At 34.7% G+C, this 19,891-nt stretch overlaps 2 protein-coding genes and 1 non-coding gene across 4 annotated transcripts; 2 read left to right on the top strand and 1 right to left on the bottom strand.

Annotated features, from left to right (window-relative positions):
- Positions 1-660: 660 nt before the first annotated feature.
- On the bottom strand, positions 661-741 carry Mir9886 (microRNA 9886). The gene has a single exon (NR_127367.1). It is a non-coding gene; the product is annotated as a microRNA 9886 (primary transcript).
- A 7,560-nt stretch (positions 742-8,301) lies between these two features.
- LOC411493 (protein transport protein SFT2) lies at positions 8,302-9,166 on the top strand. The gene is made up of 3 exons (XM_394966.7): positions 8,302-8,541; positions 8,620-8,771; positions 8,839-9,166. The coding sequence occupies exons 1-3, from the start codon at positions 8,350-8,352 to the stop codon at positions 9,107-9,109; spliced, it is 615 nt and encodes a 204-aa protein (XP_394966.1). The 5' UTR covers positions 8,302-8,349; the 3' UTR covers positions 9,110-9,166.
- Positions 9,167-11,600: 2,434 nt separating this feature from the next.
- On the top strand, positions 11,601-18,428 carry LOC413738. Of its 2 annotated transcripts, none has more exons than XM_397177.7 (6): positions 11,601-12,000; positions 13,209-13,254; positions 14,154-14,384; positions 14,480-17,237; positions 17,361-17,592; positions 17,664-18,428. In XM_397177.7, the coding sequence occupies exons 1-6, from the start codon at positions 11,944-11,946 to the stop codon at positions 17,670-17,672; spliced, it is 3,333 nt and encodes a 1,110-aa protein (XP_397177.5). In that variant the 5' UTR covers positions 11,601-11,943; the 3' UTR covers positions 17,673-18,428. The 2 variants fall into 2 exon arrangements, with proteins under 2 accessions (XP_397177.5, XP_006560927.2); XM_006560864.3 differs by having other exon boundaries at positions 11,601-12,004.
- The last annotated feature ends 1,463 nt before the right edge of the window (positions 18,429-19,891 follow it).

The following is a 19,891-nucleotide window of genomic DNA, read 5'->3' as shown; positions in this document are numbered from 1 at the left end:
ATAAAGAAGGAGGAGCCGGAGAGGAAACTGTACTACTCCGCGTCGATGACGGTGGAGCGGAAGGAGGTGGAGCCGGCGGTGGAGCCGGCCCCGGCCGAGAAACCGGAACTGAAGAAGCACGCCAGCGAGGACACAAGGCTAGTGAGGACCGAGCGGGTCAGGGAGAGACCGAAGCTTGAACGATCGCACGCGAGGGTCGACAGTCAGACGTCGAAGAAGTGGGGGATGAAGGAGAAGGTGAGCAGCCCCGACGAGGGGAAGAAGGCACGTTCGAAATGGGCCATGAAATCCCACTTCTCGTTGCCCGTCGAGAAGAAGGACTCCAAGTGGAGGAGTCAGGACTCCACCGAGGGTTTCAAGAGCAAGAGTTTGAAGGAACGGCCCAAGTACAGTATTCGTAGGAGCATGTCGCCGGAGCCGGATCCTCGACAGATCACCAGGTTGGAGAACAGGATCGTTCGAAGGTTGATTTCCCCCGAGATCACCATCACGAACGCGAAATGGGCACCGTACGAGGACGCTTCGCCCCTTCCCACCATAGGGATCAAGAAACGGGAGCCGAAGCACATCAGCGAGATCAAGTGGACCCCTTACGACGGCTCGCCGTCGGAGGGGGTCGTGGGCGGGAGCTTCGCGGTCCAGGAGCCGGAGGAGCCGAAATCCTGGTCGCCGTTCCACAACGTGACGCCTACGCACCATCCACCCCCGGAGGCGACGCCTTGCAGAAGCGACGACGAGGACTTCCGGTGGAGGATCCTCAACCAGGTGTCCGCGTTCCCGATCTATCAGGGCGGATGGAAGGACGAGTCGCCGGAACGAACCCCTCCCAAGAAGTTACAGTCGCCGGTGGATCTGTCCCCGCCGATCTGGTCTCCTCAGGTTCCCGCCAGTCCCGTGAAACGGCAGAGATCTCAACAACAACTGCATCATCAACAGCAACAACAACAGCAGCAGCAGCAATATTCTCCGCAGCCTGTGCAGAGGAAGAGCTTGATAAAGGGGCGCGGGTTGTCGAAGAAGAAGGCTCTGCGGGCTAGGTCGGAGAGTCATCAGGCCGAGGACAGATTGATGCCGCCCACAGTGATCGTTCGCGCGGCCAGCGAGGAGGCGAAGAGCCGCCAGAGGCCCCAGTTGATGAGATCCAAGGCTTTGTTAGAGGTGCCCGCCACGATAGGGATTGGGAAGAGATCGTTAAGCGAGGAGGTGCCCCGCATGCGTGCTCGTGAACGGGCACGTGCCCCTAATAGGGCTCGCAGCGAGGAGGCGTCCAAGTACGAGGATCCGTGGTTTGCTAACGACGGCTTGGGGGCCGAGAGGAATACCGAGTTGCGGGAATACGTGACGACGGTTTGAAAAGTGGGGGACGGTAGAAACGGTTGACGGTACTCGAAATCGAAGCGATCGTGTTTTATAAATTAATTTCACCCCTCCTCCCCCTCCCTCCTCTTCATCGGGACGAATTTCGGTGCTCGATGGGAGGGAGGGAGGGTAGGGAATGATTTCGCCGCTCATGATTAGCTCGCTTAGGTGTTTTGTACCGGTGTAGAAACGTGTATGTACGTTCGAAAGTTTTGCGTGCAACTGCGATGACAAGATATTATATTTTTCGTCTCCGTGCTGTTCCGACTTCGTTTCAATATGCTTCACTTATCGTCGACGCGTGATGGAGTAGCGCACTGCGAATCGTACGGGAGAGATTCACGAGATTCACGAGAGCGAACCGAGATGGAGAAAGAGGGAACGTTGCGATGGAAACAGGGAGAGAGAGAGAGAGAGAGAGGGACGGAGAATTTAGCGACGATTATCCAACACCGGCGGATATTCTACATCGTTGGCCTACGAAAACGAAGACTACTACTACTACTAACAGAGAAAGTTTCGAACGCGTATCGAAAGGGGAAATTATCGAGGTAGTAATCGAAGAGTCAACGATTTTTCCTGTGAAACAAAAAACGAGAAAAAAGAAAACGTTAAGCTGAGGACACGCGCAAAAAGTCGAGGCAAGGGATTAAGGATATTTGACGAAACTCAACTAGTATAAAATAACCTAAATGTGCGCAACACGGCATTGGAAGAACTGAAAACGAAGAATATCTCGAGAAAAAAATCATGGCAACCCTCGTGTGTGAGCGCCCTTCTTCGAATAAACGAGGATACTTTCGGCTCGACGATATCTGAAATCTTTTTCAGCGACGTTGACGGGTCGAACCGTAAATATTCGATTAAATCCGACTTAACGATAATAATACGAGCTTAGATCTTTAAGTATAGTTGATATTAAATACCGAATGAAAGAAAAAAAAACAAGAAACGAAGGAAGGAAAAGTTGTTGCAAGAACTGTGCGGTTTGCGTGTCACTGATCAAAGATCGGGCAGAAATCGAGAGAAATCGGGGAAAAGAAACGGAACAAGTCGAATGGAAAGGAGGATGGAACGTAACGAACGATACGATTCAAGTGCATTGTGAGAGTTTGTTAGGTGTAGAATCGGTCTCGTTCCAAGGATGAGACGAAAGAAGTATTTACAAAAGAAGTTCGTTCGGTGAGTCGTCGGGGCTCGACGAGAAGGACACCTTTGTTACACCGTTCCTTTCTGTTTTCCGCGAACAAGAAGAATCAATCGCGTGAACGTATCGCCCGCGTTGTAGTGAAAAAGGTAGCAGATCCCTCCAGGATCTGGAAGATCTGATTCGTTCGCCAAAATGCATAATACGCATAATTAAGTTCATACATGAAATAAAAAAAAGAATAATAATAATAATAATAAAAGGGGATCGCTTATCCGAGGTAAAACGACGTTTAGCGATCCCCGTGTGCCGGCGCGTGCAATATTAATTAGGATTACATTTATGGTTCATTGAATAGCCATTTAATAATGGGGTACTAAGATTTAAGAAATGGAGGGGGAAAAAAAAAAAAAAAAAAAGAAGAAGCAACTAATCCACGTTATCGACGGCTGCACGTACTTATTATACGACTTACGAGGTATGTTTTTTCAGTAGCAGTAAAACATTTTTCCATTGACTGGTATTTAAACCGTGGAATCGACGAACTCGCGGCTCGTCGAGGATTTTCGAGTACTGTATACATACTGTAAAACGCATATATGCTCTCTGTACACACGTTCGTCGGTCTCTTGCCGCTTTCCTGGCCGCGATACTCGATCGTTTTAGATTTTTGATATTATTGCAAAGGAGATTCAGAGACGTTTCTCTGGTGAACGGAGGAAGCCTCGATTGAAAGTGCATTTTGTATTTCGATTTCAACACACATCCGATTCATCCATCGGTCTATATTCTATATACCGATTAAAAAACAGTGCTTCGAAACGTGTCACGTGAACATTTACACGGGAAAAAAAACATCGACACAGAGAATCATAGGGGACACGAGCATTTTTATTCACGAGGCGCTTAGCACGCGTGTTACTTTGCGATGTTCGATATGCTCAAAGTAATATGCACGTTAACTGCCGAGAACCATTTTCCATGCATATTTACAACAGAGATACTACTTACATGGATACACGCATACACACATACACACAGATTTTGTACATATTTTTAATAATGTATGATAGCTATAATTCTAAATTGTACGAGGCAAACTTATGTATCTAACAGCACAGTTGTGTAATGCGCGTGATCGTAATTATATCGTGTATGCCAAAAGAAGGGAAAGAAAAAAAGAAAGAAGAAGATGGAAAGATAAAGGACAAAAGTGGCGAAGCGTGTTTTGTTAAAAAAAGATGAATTTTTTGTAGTAACTCGGGACTTCCTCCCAAACGACTTCGAATCCGAATTTTTTCGTTTGATCGTTCATTTCCCTCGCGGTTTCTCGATGTCGTCTCGTGTTGAGAACCTCTTGCAAGCACCATAGAGACGGTTCTATGTCGCTGATGTCTGGAATAAAAGAAAAGAAAAAATCTAAAAAAAAAAAAAAAAAAAAAAAAATACAAAATCTTGCGGGAGTTATATTATTCTAATAATTCTAATTGGCCGTACGAATAAAAATCGATGCTTCCGGTTCGATATTCGAGAACGAAAATGATAACTTCAAAACTTAGTCGTTCCTCGAGATCGAGATCGATTCTGTTGTTTACTCGTGCGGCTCTTAGCGCTGTCGGTGCAAAAAGAAACAAAGAAAAAAAAATTTAAAAAAAAAAAAAGAAAAAAATAGATACAAAGAGAAAACTCACAGAGATAAAAATTATTTTCTAAAGAATAAAAAAAAAAGTATAAAGTAAGAAAGAAAGAGAGAAAGGAATCGAGAGAAAGTGAGAGAAAGAGAGTATGATAGATTTAAAAAAAATAATAAAAAAAAAAAAGAGAGAGATTTAATGAAAAAGAAAAGAAATGTCAACGATGAACTTGCGTAAGAATCGCGCGAGAAACAAAAAGACGAAGCGAACAAAAAGCGAGAGAAAAAGGAAAAAGCGAAAAAGAGAAAACCAAAAAAAAAATTAAAGAGCTAGAAAAAGATAATTCCCATTTTTTTTTTTTTTTTTTTTGCGTGTTTACGCCCGATCTCATGCTCGCGAATTTTTTTCTATAAAATGCGGGTTTTGAAACGAGATCGTATATACAAAATAAAAAGAGAAACAAATTTAAGAGAAAAAAAAATCGAAAAAATCGAAAAACTACAACAGATATCTACATCATATTTACATACAAAAAAAAAAAAAGAAATTAAACAATGTCTAATGTACTGCGCGCCTGATTTTACCGTTGCATAGCGTACGAGAAATTCTCACTTAGGTATTTGTAAGTACCATTTAAGGGGGTGGGGGGGCAGTCAACAGATAATTATACGCCATTAGTTGCATTTGATCGATAATATATTTAATTAGTTGGCAATTTATCCGTGGCTAGCAATCTATCTTTCTTTCGTCGACTCGACGAAGGATTGCGTTTGATCTCAAGAAACCGTGGTGCACCCACATGCATTTCTTCGTTCAGAGGTTAGGATTATTCTAGTGTAAATCATTAGCTAATAGAAGCGCTTTTAAAATGATTCAATTTATATTATTCCTTCGAAGGCTCCATCGATTTTTAATAATTCGACGAACATATACATATATACACATTTACACATTCACACATATATACGCATTCATACACACACGATCATTCTAGTTACATATGATAATACTTAATTATGTATACCCGGCATGTTCCAATACGAACTATCCCTTAAAATACTTTCATTATTTTAGACGTACGAGCTTTCTCTCTCTCTATTTCTCTTATTTGAACTATTAATTACTTTTTCTTAGTAATTTCTCGCTGCGTATACTATTTAAGAATACCGATTGTTGTAGCCAATTACTGATAGTTGATAAATTATTATTAATATTTTAACGAGACAAAGGCTGTTGCATTTATTGTTTACGAATTCGACGATCGCTCTAGCTGCACGCACTGATATAAAATAATACTCTTTGTATAGGGAATATAGATCCTTTTTCGATTGAAAATTCTCGAGATCAATACGCAAATCTGATTCGTCGACGTATTTAGAGAACGAAATATATTAAAAATGCGTGGCGTCAAGAAGGATGCTGTACGATGCGTTTCTGATCGCTCCATCGTGTTCGAAAATTGTTCCTTTTTTGCGTTCAAAATATCATGTGGTGATCATCGTTTTGCGATGATTATATTTTTTCGCGAGATAGTAAAAAGACGACGAAACACGATCAGTTCGCTGAATAGTGGGATAAACTCGAAAAAGAAAGTGAAATAAAAAGTAAATAAAAAGAAAGGGACAAGAAAAAAGAAAGAGGAAAGAGCCACGCTAGTTATATTAAACGTAATATAATAATGCGCTGCATAGCAATTCGTTTTTTCTCGAAGTACACACGTATACATAATATACATAAATATAGGTTCTTTCCTTCGTAGTGCATACAATAATTAATTCTGGCGTATTCATTGCGTACTGTATAAATGTATACATAGCGTAATGTATTAATTGCGTAATTACCATCCCGAATGGCGGCGATTTTAACGGTTCCATTGTGCAAGGAAAGGAACCGCTTAAACGCGCTTTACAAAGTGATTCATAACATGTTATTTCTATTTAAGAAGAAAAGACTCGGGCACGTTAAAATGCTATACAGTGTAAAACAAAGAAGATGAAAAAAAAGATGAATAATATTGTATCTGTGCTGCCATTAGCGTTAAAAAAATGAAAGGAAAAAACAAATTTAAGAGAACAGACAAAGCCAAAGTATATAATTAATGAAAAACACGCGGGTAATACATATACATATATAATACACAATACACTCGACACATACACAACATATTCATATGTTCCACATAGTGGGTCATGTTTGGAAATGAACAGAAAAAAAAATATATATATATATAAATAAACATATGTTAATATACATACATACATACATACACACACTACACATAATGCGTATATTAACGCATACACACATACATTACATACCCGACGATGTAATTAATAAGTACTTTAATCCTGACAAAAATAAATGATTAATTTCGCGATATGAGAATGATTTTAGGAGCCTTCGTGTTGAATAATTAGCAGTCTCATTCCATGTATCGTATAATCGAGAGATCGAGTGACCGTGATCAGTACGTATATAGCGATAAAATCATTAAATGACAAAAAAAAAATGCGAAATGATAATGAACCTGTTCGTAAAAAAACGGTTCGTAGTGTGTACTGTATTCGAATGTGATCAATTTGTTATTTATGTTACTTATGTCCCTGATTATTGTTACGTTGTGCTTATTATTATTGCTGATGTATTATTATCATATTTATTATAACTCCGAGAAGTATTATCATTATTGTGAGTATTATTAGCTTTATTATCACGATCATTATTATTGAATATTATTTATTATTATTATTACTACTATTATTATTACATTACGCGAGCACGATCAACCGCTCATTTTTTTCTAGTCGAATTTCTCTAGTCCTAATTAGAGTACTGTCGATACTCAGTCTCCCCCGTCCCCAATATTTGATTTTTTGTCAAATAATCCCAAAATGATGCCACGCGTTGCAGGACGCGACATAGATCTTGCGTAATAGAGTGATGCATTACCTGTGCAACAAATGCAGTATACAACCCGTAAATATGAGGTCAATGTTGATTTGTTTAAATAAATGTAAGTTTGAAAACTCACAGATTAAGTTGTTTTTCAATCAATTTCCCTATTTTTTATTGACTTGAAGAATAATTAAAATAATTTAATTATTTTTTCATCATTTTTTTTAATTCAATTATTCAATAGTTTTTTATAGAGCACATCGAAATACATTGTCATCATAATATGAAAATAATATTTCGCAGTTAAAATTTAAAAATACTAAGAAATTTTCACATATCATTTTCTATCCAATTATTCTTTCTATCTAAATATTTTTACTAATTATTTTTTCTAATTATATTAAAATTTGATATATTACATGTTTATATAAAGAATTAAGGATTTGCGATATCTCTTAAATATCAAAATTATTTTTTAAAAGTATTCAAAAGATAAAATCAATTTTTATTTTATTTTATTCTAGTTTTGAAGAGATATCTTTCGAGAAATGACATTGATTCTCATATTTTTTTCATATTTGATTTTTTTCCACTATTTGTTTTGCTTGTTTAGAAAGTATTATTTATGTTTAATATTTGATTATAGATAAAATCAATTGAACGCATTTTTATCATATTTATTTTATTCTTCTTTTAAAATAGTGTATTTTAATCTTTATTATAAAAAATATAGATATAGATATAAATATAGATATCAATAAATAGTGTTTTCGAAACATAAAACAAAAAATTTATTAAATGTTGAACATTTTTTATTATAAAATATATTTTATCAAAGTATGCAGTTAATCTAATATCTAGGTAGAGAATAGAATAAACTTATTATTTAATTTTTACAATACAAATTTTTACATACATAATTATCTTCTGTTCGATTATATCACCAGTTATCAAATTACTCTGTATATCTAATATATGTATTATGTAGTTACTGACATATATTATGTAACGTATAAAAATTAAAAGATATATAAAAACAAATTTATATAAAATTATTTTTTATATAGCTTCTAAATTATTTGAAAATTATTGAATGCTAGATCTATTCAGTATTTAATCTATGACTGTAATACTACATATGTATATATATATATATATATATATATATTTTTTCTTTTTTTTTCATAATATTATGAAAATATGTCACATTTTTAGAATAGTATTTAATACTATGAAGAAAAATAACTTATGAAAATTATTGTTTGTAATTTGTATATATAATCGTGTAAACATAAAGTATGACGACGTGTCAAAATGGCCGATCTTAACAAAGAACTAAATGAATATCTTCTTAGCAGCAAAAACGAAAAACAATTTAAAATTACTGTACCTGCGGTGACAATACCGGTGAAAACAAATATTGGAAAATGGTTTGGAAAAGGTGAAGAAGACAAAGAAGAAACAGGATGGATTCAAGGAGCACAAAAAGAATGTTGTCCTAGTATGGTTCGTATATATATTTTGCTAATATAATAACCTAATTATTAAATGTTTTTAAAAACATTATAAATTTTTTTTTGACAGACAAGAATACAAAGGCTAATAGCATTTGTTGTGTGCTTTTCTATGGGTGTACTTTGCTTCTGTCTATCAGCGATTTATATTCCGGTATTATTATTAAAAGCGAGAAAGTTTGCACTTTTGTACACCTTAGGAAGTGTTTTCTTCTTATCAAGGTAAATTTACGAATAAAGATATAATATACAAAGAATAAGCAAACTTATATTAAATTAATTCTTATAGCTTTTGCTTCCTTTTGGGTCCATTGAGTTATTTAAAATCATTATTTACTGCTGAAAGAAGGTGCTTTAGTATATCCTACTTTGCAACTTTGATAGGAACACTTTATTGTGCTCTTCATTTACAATCTACACCATTAACAGTACTGTGTGCTGTTTTGCAATTAATAGCTATGATATCATTCTTAGTAAGTCATATACCAGGAGGAACAAAAGGTCTAATGTTTTTTACAAGAATGTTTAAATCTTCTGTAAATTCTACATTGCCTGTGTGATATTATAGTTTCTTAGGTATTAAATATATGTGAAATAAATATTCTTTGTATCTTTAATTATAATATTTTATAAAATTCTATATATAAAATATATATAATTTCTATAAACAAAGAGAAAACACATGTTTTTATGTGGATTTGATATGTACAAAAGACTGACTTATTATAGTATATAATCAAATATAAATAATAAATAACGTAACAATACTAAGACTTTGAGGCTTTTTTGGCCAAAATATATATAGTTAATAATTAGTAATAATAATAAATTTATTTATTTTAAATTAATAAAAATAAAAACATTTTTGTTATAAAAAATAAAAAATTGAAATTGCTACAATTGAGTTATACAAAAAATGCAGTTTTTGTATATATTTATATATATAAAAAATAGTTTTGTTATTATAAATAACATATTATATACATATACTATATGTATAAGATTTATTAATTTAATGAAATAAAAATTGTATTTGTATATTCAATATTTATTAACATGTACAATAATAAAAAATTCTTTAATTACATTAATTTTTTTTATATTATTGCCTTTTTTTATTTACTTTTGTAGATTTTATTCGATTAATATTACCTTGTAAACGTTTAACTTTTAAAGGTAAATATTTAATATTTGAAGATGCATTATTTATTTTTGTAAAATCTTTCCTATTTTTTGAATGCTTTTTTTCACAAATATTGATGTATCTTGTATTTTTCTTAATATTTGTATCAAATTCATCAGAATTATAATTAGTTAGAGAAATAAAATCATTTTGTTCTGTATCTTTAGGTTCCTTTGTGGAATCTTCTTTTGATTTAGGCGGAACAAATACTCTTTCTTTACGTGAAGTTCTATACAAATATACATCTGTAGATATTGTAAATTTAATTGGCTCTGAAGAATCAATCTGAAGTTCATTTTGAACATCTATTTTGTTTTCTTGTTTGTTTTCTTCATCTAAAGTGATTTGTTCTGATGTTTCAATGTCTTGGAATAATTGAAGTCTATTCTTTGGTGCAGGTATATCTTTAAAAATATCACATATTGTTACATATAAAGGATGAAAATGATGATCTACAGACTCCATCACAATATTCTGCAATTGAAATTATAAAAATAAAATCAAATTAGATTAATGTTACTTGTATTACTGTAATTATTTCAAATAACTTTCAAATAACCTTTAAGGCATATGCAGCAGATGCAAATCCTATAGTGTGTAATGTTATAGACTTTAATTTAGATAATAATAATAAAGGCACTTTTTTATTTTGTGCCATATGAATAATATGCTTTATTAAAAGTGGCGGTGAAATGTTTGCATCCATTAAAATACAACAAACATTATTTTTCTCTAAAGATCTTGTGATAGCATTTATGCCTAAGATCACAGAATTTCTAAAAAGTTTCAAATTTAAAAAATTTATATAAATATATATTAAAAAAATATACATTAATATGTTTTAAAATACTTACATTAGCTCTGAATTTGATATATTTTCATTTTTTTGAAGTGCTTTTTTTTTAGCTTGTACACGTTCTGCTTTTTTCATATGCCTAAGTTGTGACCATGGAATTGAATGAGATGACCGCTTTATAGCTGGCATTAATCTATATATATTTATTATAAAAAAATATTAATTTATATGAATATTTTTTCTTTTTTCTTTAAAATTGTTTCAACTTACTTGTTTAAAAGTTCTTCTAATAATGGCCATTTTTCTAAATCTACAATTGGCCTAATAACATATAATTATTATAATTGTTATAAAAAAAAACTTTATAAAATAATAAATTTAAAAATAAAATTTATTCATTTTATACTTATTTATAACAAAACATTTAAATTAAAATTACCATACCAATAATGATCTTGAGGTTGTGCTAAGACATTTCGTAATCCTTTGACCGATCCTTTTTTTGCTGACAATGAGTGTCTTTGTTGTTGTTTTGTCAATATTGGTGTATTCATCATAAAGAAATTAAAATATTGATTCAGGTTAAGTTTTCCTATAAACACACGATAAATTCATAAACCATAAACTATGATAATGAATAGATTGATTTCTGTCGCCATTATATCGAACAAATTTTGCGGAAAATTTAAAGCTATTATTTACATTGTCAAAAATTTTTTTAAAAAATTTTTGCAAAATTATGTAATTTTAGTAAGAATTTTCATTATAATAATAGAAAAATATGTAGTGAAATTTAATATTTTAATACTTATGATAATTGTTTCTAAAATTTAATTTCATATAAATTATTCAAAACATAATGAAATCTTTTTGATTTAATTTTATATCGAGACAAAATAAAAAATACAATATAGTTTTTAATTTTTTAAATTTGACCTTTTAAAATTTAAATTAAATAAAATATGAAATCAGTAAGCTATTCGGTTTTATACTTTTTCATTGTAAATGGTAGCTTTAGTTCCAGCGGCGCTTACGAAGAAAGTCTGTTAAAGTAAAAAACATAGGTGCTACGCCACTGTGACCAAAGTGCAGGGGAATGGATAATGTGCAGAATACGCTTTCGAAAGGGAGCAGGACCGCAGCAGTACACGCAGTAGTACACGCAGCAAGTTAAGATTGTCAAGATGGATGCTCAGTACCATCGGTTCGAAGTATGGATTTTGCCGCGTGATTCGTAAAAGAGAATTGTCGTTGATGTTTAGTAAGAAAAAGATTGTGCATCAGGAAGTTTTGTTGTTCATAGTATCCTAAGGTGTTTTATAGTGTCTCGATATGCAGCGTTAAGTAAACCGAATGCTTTCATATAGTGATGAGAAAAACACCTAAAAGCAGTGCAGTAGTAGCAGTCTTCTACAATGGTGGATAACAATTGTATTATCGAGGGAAACGTCAAATTTCGCGATGGCAAAAAAGTAAGTACTTCCGTTTAAATTTTTTCTTAATTAGTTACATCTTTACATTTACGATCATAGTGTCCGATGAATATTAATTGTTTAATTCATTATTTGTCAATATAACATAATTTAATTTATCTCGTGAATCTATATGATAAAATACTACGCAGTATTCTATATTCTCATCTAGAAAATCGTTCTAATGAATCCATAACTCAATTCAAATTCATTTTTATATTTAATTATTTCAAAATTGTTTAAATACGATATGATTTCAATAAAAAAAAATCCTTACATAATGATGTAAGGATTTTGTGCTAATGCTCTCGTCGTCAAATACTCGTGTATTGCTTGTAAAGTATATATACATATGTATACAACCTTTTATTGAATCAATGAAAAATATGAAAATTCAAATTCAAATTATACATAATTAAATTTCATTTTTTTTCATTAACATATATTACAAATTTTAATAACATGCTGAAAATTATAATGTTATAAAAATAATTTTTAATCTTATATATATCTAGTTAATTATATATGTTATATATATAACATTTAATATATAGTTGTTAGATATTTAATGTTCAGGAATAGTGTTTCATGAATGATTAGAAACTTAATTATTTTAATAAATTTATGTCAATATGAAATATTTATTTTTTTAAGATCATTAAAATTTCAATACAAAATTTCAATACTTAATTTCTATTTATCATGAGCAAGAAGTCAAATTAAGATATCATGATATGATTTCAATGAACATTATGAAGTAGTTGTTGAAAGCTTAAGGAAGTATTTAATGTGAAAACAAATGAAGAGTCATAAAGCCATAAAAAGCTAGTTCATTTTCTTTTATTTACATTGGGGTACCAAAGAATTCATTCAGATGGGAAAGGGAAACTCTTTTATTTTTATCATAGGGGTATAGAGGGTTCAAATGGATTCAAACAAATGTGTATTACATATGTATAATGTTTTTATGCATAATAATCTATATAAACATAAGGCATGTAACATTAGACACATAAACATAAAGCAGTAAGCATTATTATATGAAATATTTATGATATTATGATCAAATCTTTATATTATTTGTTATTATTACTTATTAATAACGTTCAGTGATACATTATGAAATTCATCAATTTAATATAATTATTAATATCAAAATTTTGCAAAATTTTGTATATTTATTCAAAAATTATTTATTCGCATTACAGTGGAAATCAAGATGGTGTGTCATGAGAAAGTTATCACCAGTTGCAGGTAAAATTGTTTTTTTAAATAAACTTCATTTTTGCTTATAAAAGTAGATTATAAAAATATATAAAAATATGTATAATAAAAATTATTTTATTATATCATAAACAGAAATATATAAAATATTATCATCAAAGTAAAAGAAAACATATGAAATTTCATTAGAGATATAGATAACAAAGAGGAAATGTTGCACATTTCACATATCTCTCTTCTTGGTGTTACTTTAAAGATATAGGGATGCTTTCCTCTTTGTATAATATCCAATGTATATATTCTTTACAATGAACTATTCATATGCATTTTAAGAATGAGCTCTTTTAATCTTATCAATATTGATAAAAAAAAAAGTTAATATTTAAACTACACCTGTAAAAAGAAGATAAGAAATGTTACAAAGTGACTGTAAAAAATAATAACAATTCTATTTCCTATCACAATTCTAATCCTATCTAAAAGAATTTCCTTACTTGTTATCAGCATAAAAAATTCCTCCCTGTATCCCTATCCTAGGGTGGCAGCTGGCACATCTGTTACAGATTGACTAGCTGGAGAAACAAAAAATTTCCAAGAAGAGCTTTGCTTCTGGCAATAACCATTAATACCTGGCCCTTGTAAGTTAAGGATATTTTAAAACTTAGGGACACCAGTAGCTCATAAATTTTCTTTGAGAAGAATTAGTTAAGAGTACATAGAAGGGGCTAACATAGGATTTAGTGGGTTTTCTACATCTGCCTATAAGTGTTAAACTAGTCACTTAAAGCGTGAAATATCATGAAAACTTTATCAAAATGTTTATTTAAAAATATTTTCGCAAAAACATTTTTTTTGACCGTTTGTTTATTTTAAACAACGCACAATTATATAGAAGACATCGTAGATTGTCTATATATACTCATTTGTAGATTGTCTTCATTTGCAACTTTACGGAGATAGCAAGGATCGATATAAACAAGGTCAAACGAAAGCATCATTAAGCTTGCAACATTTCCTCGGTGTAGAGAGTGGTTTCACTCTTGACAAGGAATCAAACACAATAGCTATAATATGCCAAGATGTGACGGTCGTTTTGGCTTTCGACACCAGAGAACGATTGATACAATGGCAAGTGAAAATCTCTAACAATTTGGGCGAAGGTATGCATTTTCGTTGAAAAACAAAAAAATTGATCAAAAATAAATCATGACTTAAACATTTTCCATTTAACTCGAATCGTATTTTATTTCCACAGATCAACAGTTCCTGATCCTAATTTCCACAGTTCCATCGAAAGCGAAACTAACAAATGGGCCAGCTCATTTGCACATTCAGGATCGTCGTTTCTGTATCACGGTCGGAATACCTCCCAGATTGGTCGGTATTTGGGAAATCGCGCATCTTCGACGATACGGCGTGGTGGAAGGGCGATTTTGCTTCGAGGGTGGTTCGAGATGCGGTCGGGGGGAAGGTCTTCACGTGCTGATAACGGATCAAGGGGAAGATATTGTGAAGATGCTGCAATTAGCGGCGGAAGGGAAGCTGACGAAGAAACGACCAACGAGCAGAGAGCAGATAGTGCAGGACAGCCCGCGCCGTCAATTCTCCCGATCTGAGACGAGGGCCAGCGATTTCTTCCCCTCGGCTGTTTACTCGTCCACGTACGAGGAGCAGTGCGACAGCTGCAAGAACGAGAGCTCGCCCTATTGGTCGTCTACCGAGAGTAGGCAACAAACCGAGCTTGACAGGGATTACAGCAGCAGAGACACTGTCTCCGTGTCGGAGTTGCCCGATCAGCCGGGAGAGTGGCGCAGCTGTTCTCTCACTCGTCAAGGAACATCCGCTCTCGAACGATGTGCCAGTTGTATCAGTAAGCTAGGAACTGTCTCCAAATCCTCGACTTTAGCAACTACGACCGGAGCGAGCAGTATAAGCAGCCCGGCAGGAACTATGAATAATTTAGGATGTCACTTGCAGCCACGCACGCTCGATCGATTATCACTGTCCTCGTACAGCAGTAGCAGCCACGATAGCGATTATTCCAGTTCGCAACAAGTGGAATGTCATTGTTCGCAAAATTCGAAGAGCTCGACGCAGCAACAAACGAGCGTTCAACGCGTGTCGCCGAGTCCTAGCGCGCTGCCACCGAGACCTCCGAAACCGTCCCAAACCACTGCCGCGAAAAAGGTGAAGAAACCTCCCATGCCGTTGCCGAACGAACAAGTTTGCGTTCACTCGCGTAAGCAGCAGTTGGTCTTAAGGAACGCGCCAACCGCTGCTGGTCCTTACGAAAATTACGACGTGCCCAAGACGATTTTGGGCCATCATATGGTGTTGGAACAGAATTCTCAACCGGATCAGTATTACGACACGCCAAGGAAAATCAAAGAATGCCTAGCACTGCCAAAAACTTATCCTAATTACGATACGCCGCAAACGCCTCAAGCTGTAGTGCTGCAGCAATGCGGTTGCCCGGCCAAGCTCACCGTACAATCTCCCAGATCCTCCGGGTGTCCCTGCCAGAATGTGATGAGTTGGGCTGGTTTCGTACTGCCATATTGTAGAAGAGGCGCAGGAATTGAACCGACCGGGGTCGCTGTGCATCCTGTCAAACTTTCCGGGGAAGGGAAGATGCCTGTGGTTAACGCAAGCGGGGAGATCGCGATTTACGCGACAGCGAAACGGGTCAAGAAATCGGAGAACGTGGAGGATAAGGAACGCAAGGATAATTGCGAGTGTCCAGAAACAAGAACCAACAATTACGAGAACGTTGAGCCTGTTATCGACACGCAACCCGAGTCTAAGCAGGCGAATTACGCGAATATAGATTTCACCCAATCCCTCGAGCATTACGAAAACAGCAAAGACGTTTTGGCGAAGAGCGGGATATCGCAAGAGGAAATAGAAAAGTTTTCCGATCAAATTAAGGAGGACGCGCCTGAACCGCCGCCCACGGAAGATTCGTCCAAAATATGCCAGAAGTGTGGCCATGTTAAAGATAGCGAGAACGATTATTTAGTTATGGATCCTGAGAAGCAAACGCCAAAGAAACCGTTCCCTGGCTATTTACCGATGCAGCCAGCGCACAACGCATGCTCGAAAGAAATATTGTCCAGAATTTGCAGCGGTATAAAGAGCTCGAGCAATCCCGCATTGTCAGGCTCCGCTTTATCGGAAAGCGGCAAAAAGAGATCCGATTCCGAGTTTCGTGTTCCAGGTTCAGCGATGTTGTCCAGCCCGTACCTTAGACGTCGTTACCTGGACGGAAATGGTGCGACAGAATCAAACGGAAACATTGGTTTATTGTTGAGAAAACGATCTTATTCTGCAGAGTCTGCCCACTATTTGGATGATGAGAATCACACGTTCCCTTCCACGTTGACCATTCATAAATGTTCCAGCGAGGCGGACAAAGCTTCTCTGGTCAGAGGAGAGACGCATTCTCCGTGCGTTAATTCAGAGGTGAAGATCAACCAAGACAGTGGACAAATATCGGTAACCTCGCCCCAACCATCGTTCATAAAAATTCGTCGCTCCTCTTCCGTTCCATCCAAAACTGGCCACAACAGAGACTCTTCTAGTAGCAACGATTCTGGTGTTTCTACCGGATCTCTTAGTCATAGAACGGCAGAATTCGTGGAGTTCGAATTATCATTGACCGCTTCGACATCGACATCGAGGAAGCAGAATGTGTTGTCCGTTTATAGAAAAAGTTCACCGCCTACGTGTTATCACAGCAGTTTGCCGAGAAAATCAAAATCCAGTGATCCGCTTCGAGAGTTGTCCTTTCAATTTCAGAAAATCAAAATCCCTACGAAATCCTCCTCGGCAGAAGCTGACATTCCGACGTGTTTACCCAAGGCAACGAAAGGCTTCAATAGTCCGGGGGAAGTGTCCAACACCCCTTACATCGACTCGCGAAGCACGAGTAGCGGTACATCTGATATGTCAGATTATATCGAGACGTTGTCGTTATCGTCTCACTCGTCATCCGATACGCCGGACAGTCTGAGGTAAGGTGTTCGTATAATTAACGTTTTCTTAAAGCTTCCACCCTCTTCGTATCGTGGAGAAAACACTGACTAAGAAGAGGTCGTTAAGAGGAAGAAAAAGAATACTCCATCTTTTACTTTCAGACTGGGTGGCAGGGCAGTTGCAACGACGCTTCGTCCTCGCAGTGGGAAAGAGTATTACAAGATTGACAGAAGTATTCTTGTCGAGCAAGGAAGAACGTTGACGACACCATCAGCCAATTACGCAAATATTACCCCGGTACTTGAGAAAAGCGAGTCCCCTTCGCCTGGATATATGAGCAGCTCTCCCTTTGAACAACCGCAACCTACTCGTGAACACTTTTTGTTTCCCGATGTGAGTAATATATAATTAATTGAATTATATTATTGGTTATTATGTTTAATTTCTTTCTTTAATTTTTATAGGAAGCTTGAACGTAGCAACATTGTTTGGGAAGAGAGCGGAAAATTTGAAGTTCCTAGGAATTCCAAACAAAATCAGTAAGAATATTCATGGTAGAAATTTATAATTGGGGCATCATGACTATTTATACTATACGCGAGTATCTAGTTGATTGTCAATGCTCTTTTTGAAGAAAAAGCATGACACGAAATGTGCATTTCGTTGAAAGAAAGAGAGGGTTATTATCTTTTAACTTCCAAGGTTCAGAAATCACATTAAAAAGGAACCTATTCAGAACGCTTATCTTTCTGGCTTTCTTCACGTCTTTTCACGATAATGTCTTCTTACAAAGCGAATCCGCACAATCAAAAGAACCAATCACAAAGCAAAGGGGAGTTTTCATTCAAGAGATTCTAGATTCTAGCGTATAGTTGAAATTAAGTCGATACAATACAATTGAAATACTTCCTACAACGATTTAAACAATTTCTAAAATATGCTCAATAAGAAACTGTAATAGTTTGTATTATAGTAAGAATCCTGCCCTAGGATAAAAAGAAGTGTGTGTGCATCGTATACTTTATATGAGTATATCGTTTTTTGGATATGTTTTATTTTATATGAGTATACTTCTATATTATAATAGGGTATTGTATAGCGGTTAAACCGGAACATTGCAATTAAATGCTCCGTGTTTTATACCGGTTAACGCGATACCATCGACTTACATTCTAAAATATACAACCAAAAAGTTTAAAGAAAAAAAAAAAGAGAACAAAATAATGAGAGAGAGAAAAAAAAAAGGAAGGAAAATGCAATGAAAGTAGTCAGTTGCATAGCACTCACAGGGTTTTCAAATCTTTACAACTTATTTTCTAAAGGCTTAAGATAACATTTATATAGCCGTGAAATGGTCTTCTTTTTAATGAGATTTATATGATGGATATCGTAGTCTCTGGGCAATCAAAGATGGCACTATGTATAGATTATAAACGAGATATCTTTAAATAAGTCCTAAGGATACGCGAACGAAATATAAAACTCGAATTATTTTTGAATTATTGAATTTTTATAATTCATGGTCAGAGACTTTTAATCGGTAATCATTCTCATCGTATATACGTTCCCATTTTTACGCGATTTTACATATGCGTTCGTATTCATATAATTTTCCTACTAGATTTTATATATATATTTATATATAATATATATCTCTACGCAACGAATTAGTTTTTAACCGTAATTGCAATATAATTTTATTTTTTTTTTTCTTCATAATTATAGAAATACGTACTTAAAATATTTTTCATTCGTACTTAAAGATGTATCTATGTCATTTTTTATGCGCGAAGAACATTTATATGTCTATGGAATTCTTTACGGAGAGAGAAAAAAGAAAAAAGAAAAAAAAAAGGAAAAAAAGAAAAAAACGAAAAAAAATGAGGGGGGAAAAAAAAAGAAACGAAGAATATTTATTTTTACTTCGATGGTGCAGGATCTTTTTGATATAAAATAAAATGAAACTATCGTATGATATTATAAAATAAATACTATCGTAGACGATTAAATAAAAGAGCTAGTCGTATGACGTATCGAAGAGGAATCGAATTAGTTTAGGCCTATCTTCTTACGTCTGCACAGCTTCGAAGTTTTTTTTTTTTTCGATCGTCATTAAAACGAAAAAGAAAAAAAGTATACATTTATATGTGCGAGCTATAACCGCGAGTCTTCTCTGCATTTAAATTTAATTTTTTGCTTGCTCATTTGAATGAATTAACTCGTGAGATCGCGCAAATAAGCAATAAAGAGAGAAAGAGAGAGAGAGAAAGGAAAAAAAATTGATGCGTGTAAAATTTCCCGATCGCAAGTGAAACCTTGCGTCGAGAATAATGCGGATGATAACGCGCTGGTTGAGTTGGTCGGTATGATATTATGCAATGCAGTGATACTGAACGCAATAATAGAAATGCTATAGAAGATTATATGCAGATTAAGAAAGAAAAATGGAAAAATAAGAGAGAGAGAGAGAGAGAGAGAAATGAAAGAATCGATATCGAATGTTTTCGCATTGAAATATATTAAAATGGATTATTCTCTGTTTCATGTACACATGTTGCGCTCTGCGGAGTGGATAATCAAATCAGTATTCAGAATCAAAAAGATCAACGGTAATGAGCGTTTACCGTGCGTATTAGAGATTCATTGAACAATGTAAAGTTAACCGGGAATCACGATTCAATGACAATATACC

Source organism: Apis mellifera, linkage group LG3, assembly GCF_003254395.2.
Source record: "Apis mellifera strain DH4 linkage group LG3, Amel_HAv3.1, whole genome shotgun sequence".
Taxonomy (NCBI): domain Eukaryota; kingdom Metazoa; phylum Arthropoda; class Insecta; order Hymenoptera; family Apidae; genus Apis; species Apis mellifera.
Note: the sequence above shows the minus strand (reverse complement) of the source record. Positions and strands in the feature narration are given on the sequence as shown.

Coding starts and splice junctions, on each gene's coding strand:
- LOC411493 (XM_394966.7), top strand. CDS start 8,350: ATGGCCGATCTTAACAAAGAACTAAATGAATATCTTCTTAGCAGCAAA. Junction 8,542..8,619: donor AAGAATGTTGTCCTAGTATG/GTTCGTATATAT, acceptor TTTTTTTGACAG/ACAAGAATACAAAGGCTAAT. Junction 8,772..8,838: donor AGTGTTTTCTTCTTATCAAG/GTAAATTTACGA, acceptor TAATTCTTATAG/CTTTTGCTTCCTTTTGGGTC.
- LOC413738 (XM_397177.7), top strand. CDS start 11,944: ATGGTGGATAACAATTGTATTATCGAGGGAAACGTCAAATTTCGCGAT. Junction 12,001..13,208: donor AATTTCGCGATGGCAAAAAA/GTAAGTACTTCC, acceptor TTCGCATTACAG/TGGAAATCAAGATGGTGTGT. Junction 14,385..14,479: donor CTCTAACAATTTGGGCGAAG/GTATGCATTTTC, acceptor TTATTTCCACAG/ATCAACAGTTCCTGATCCTA.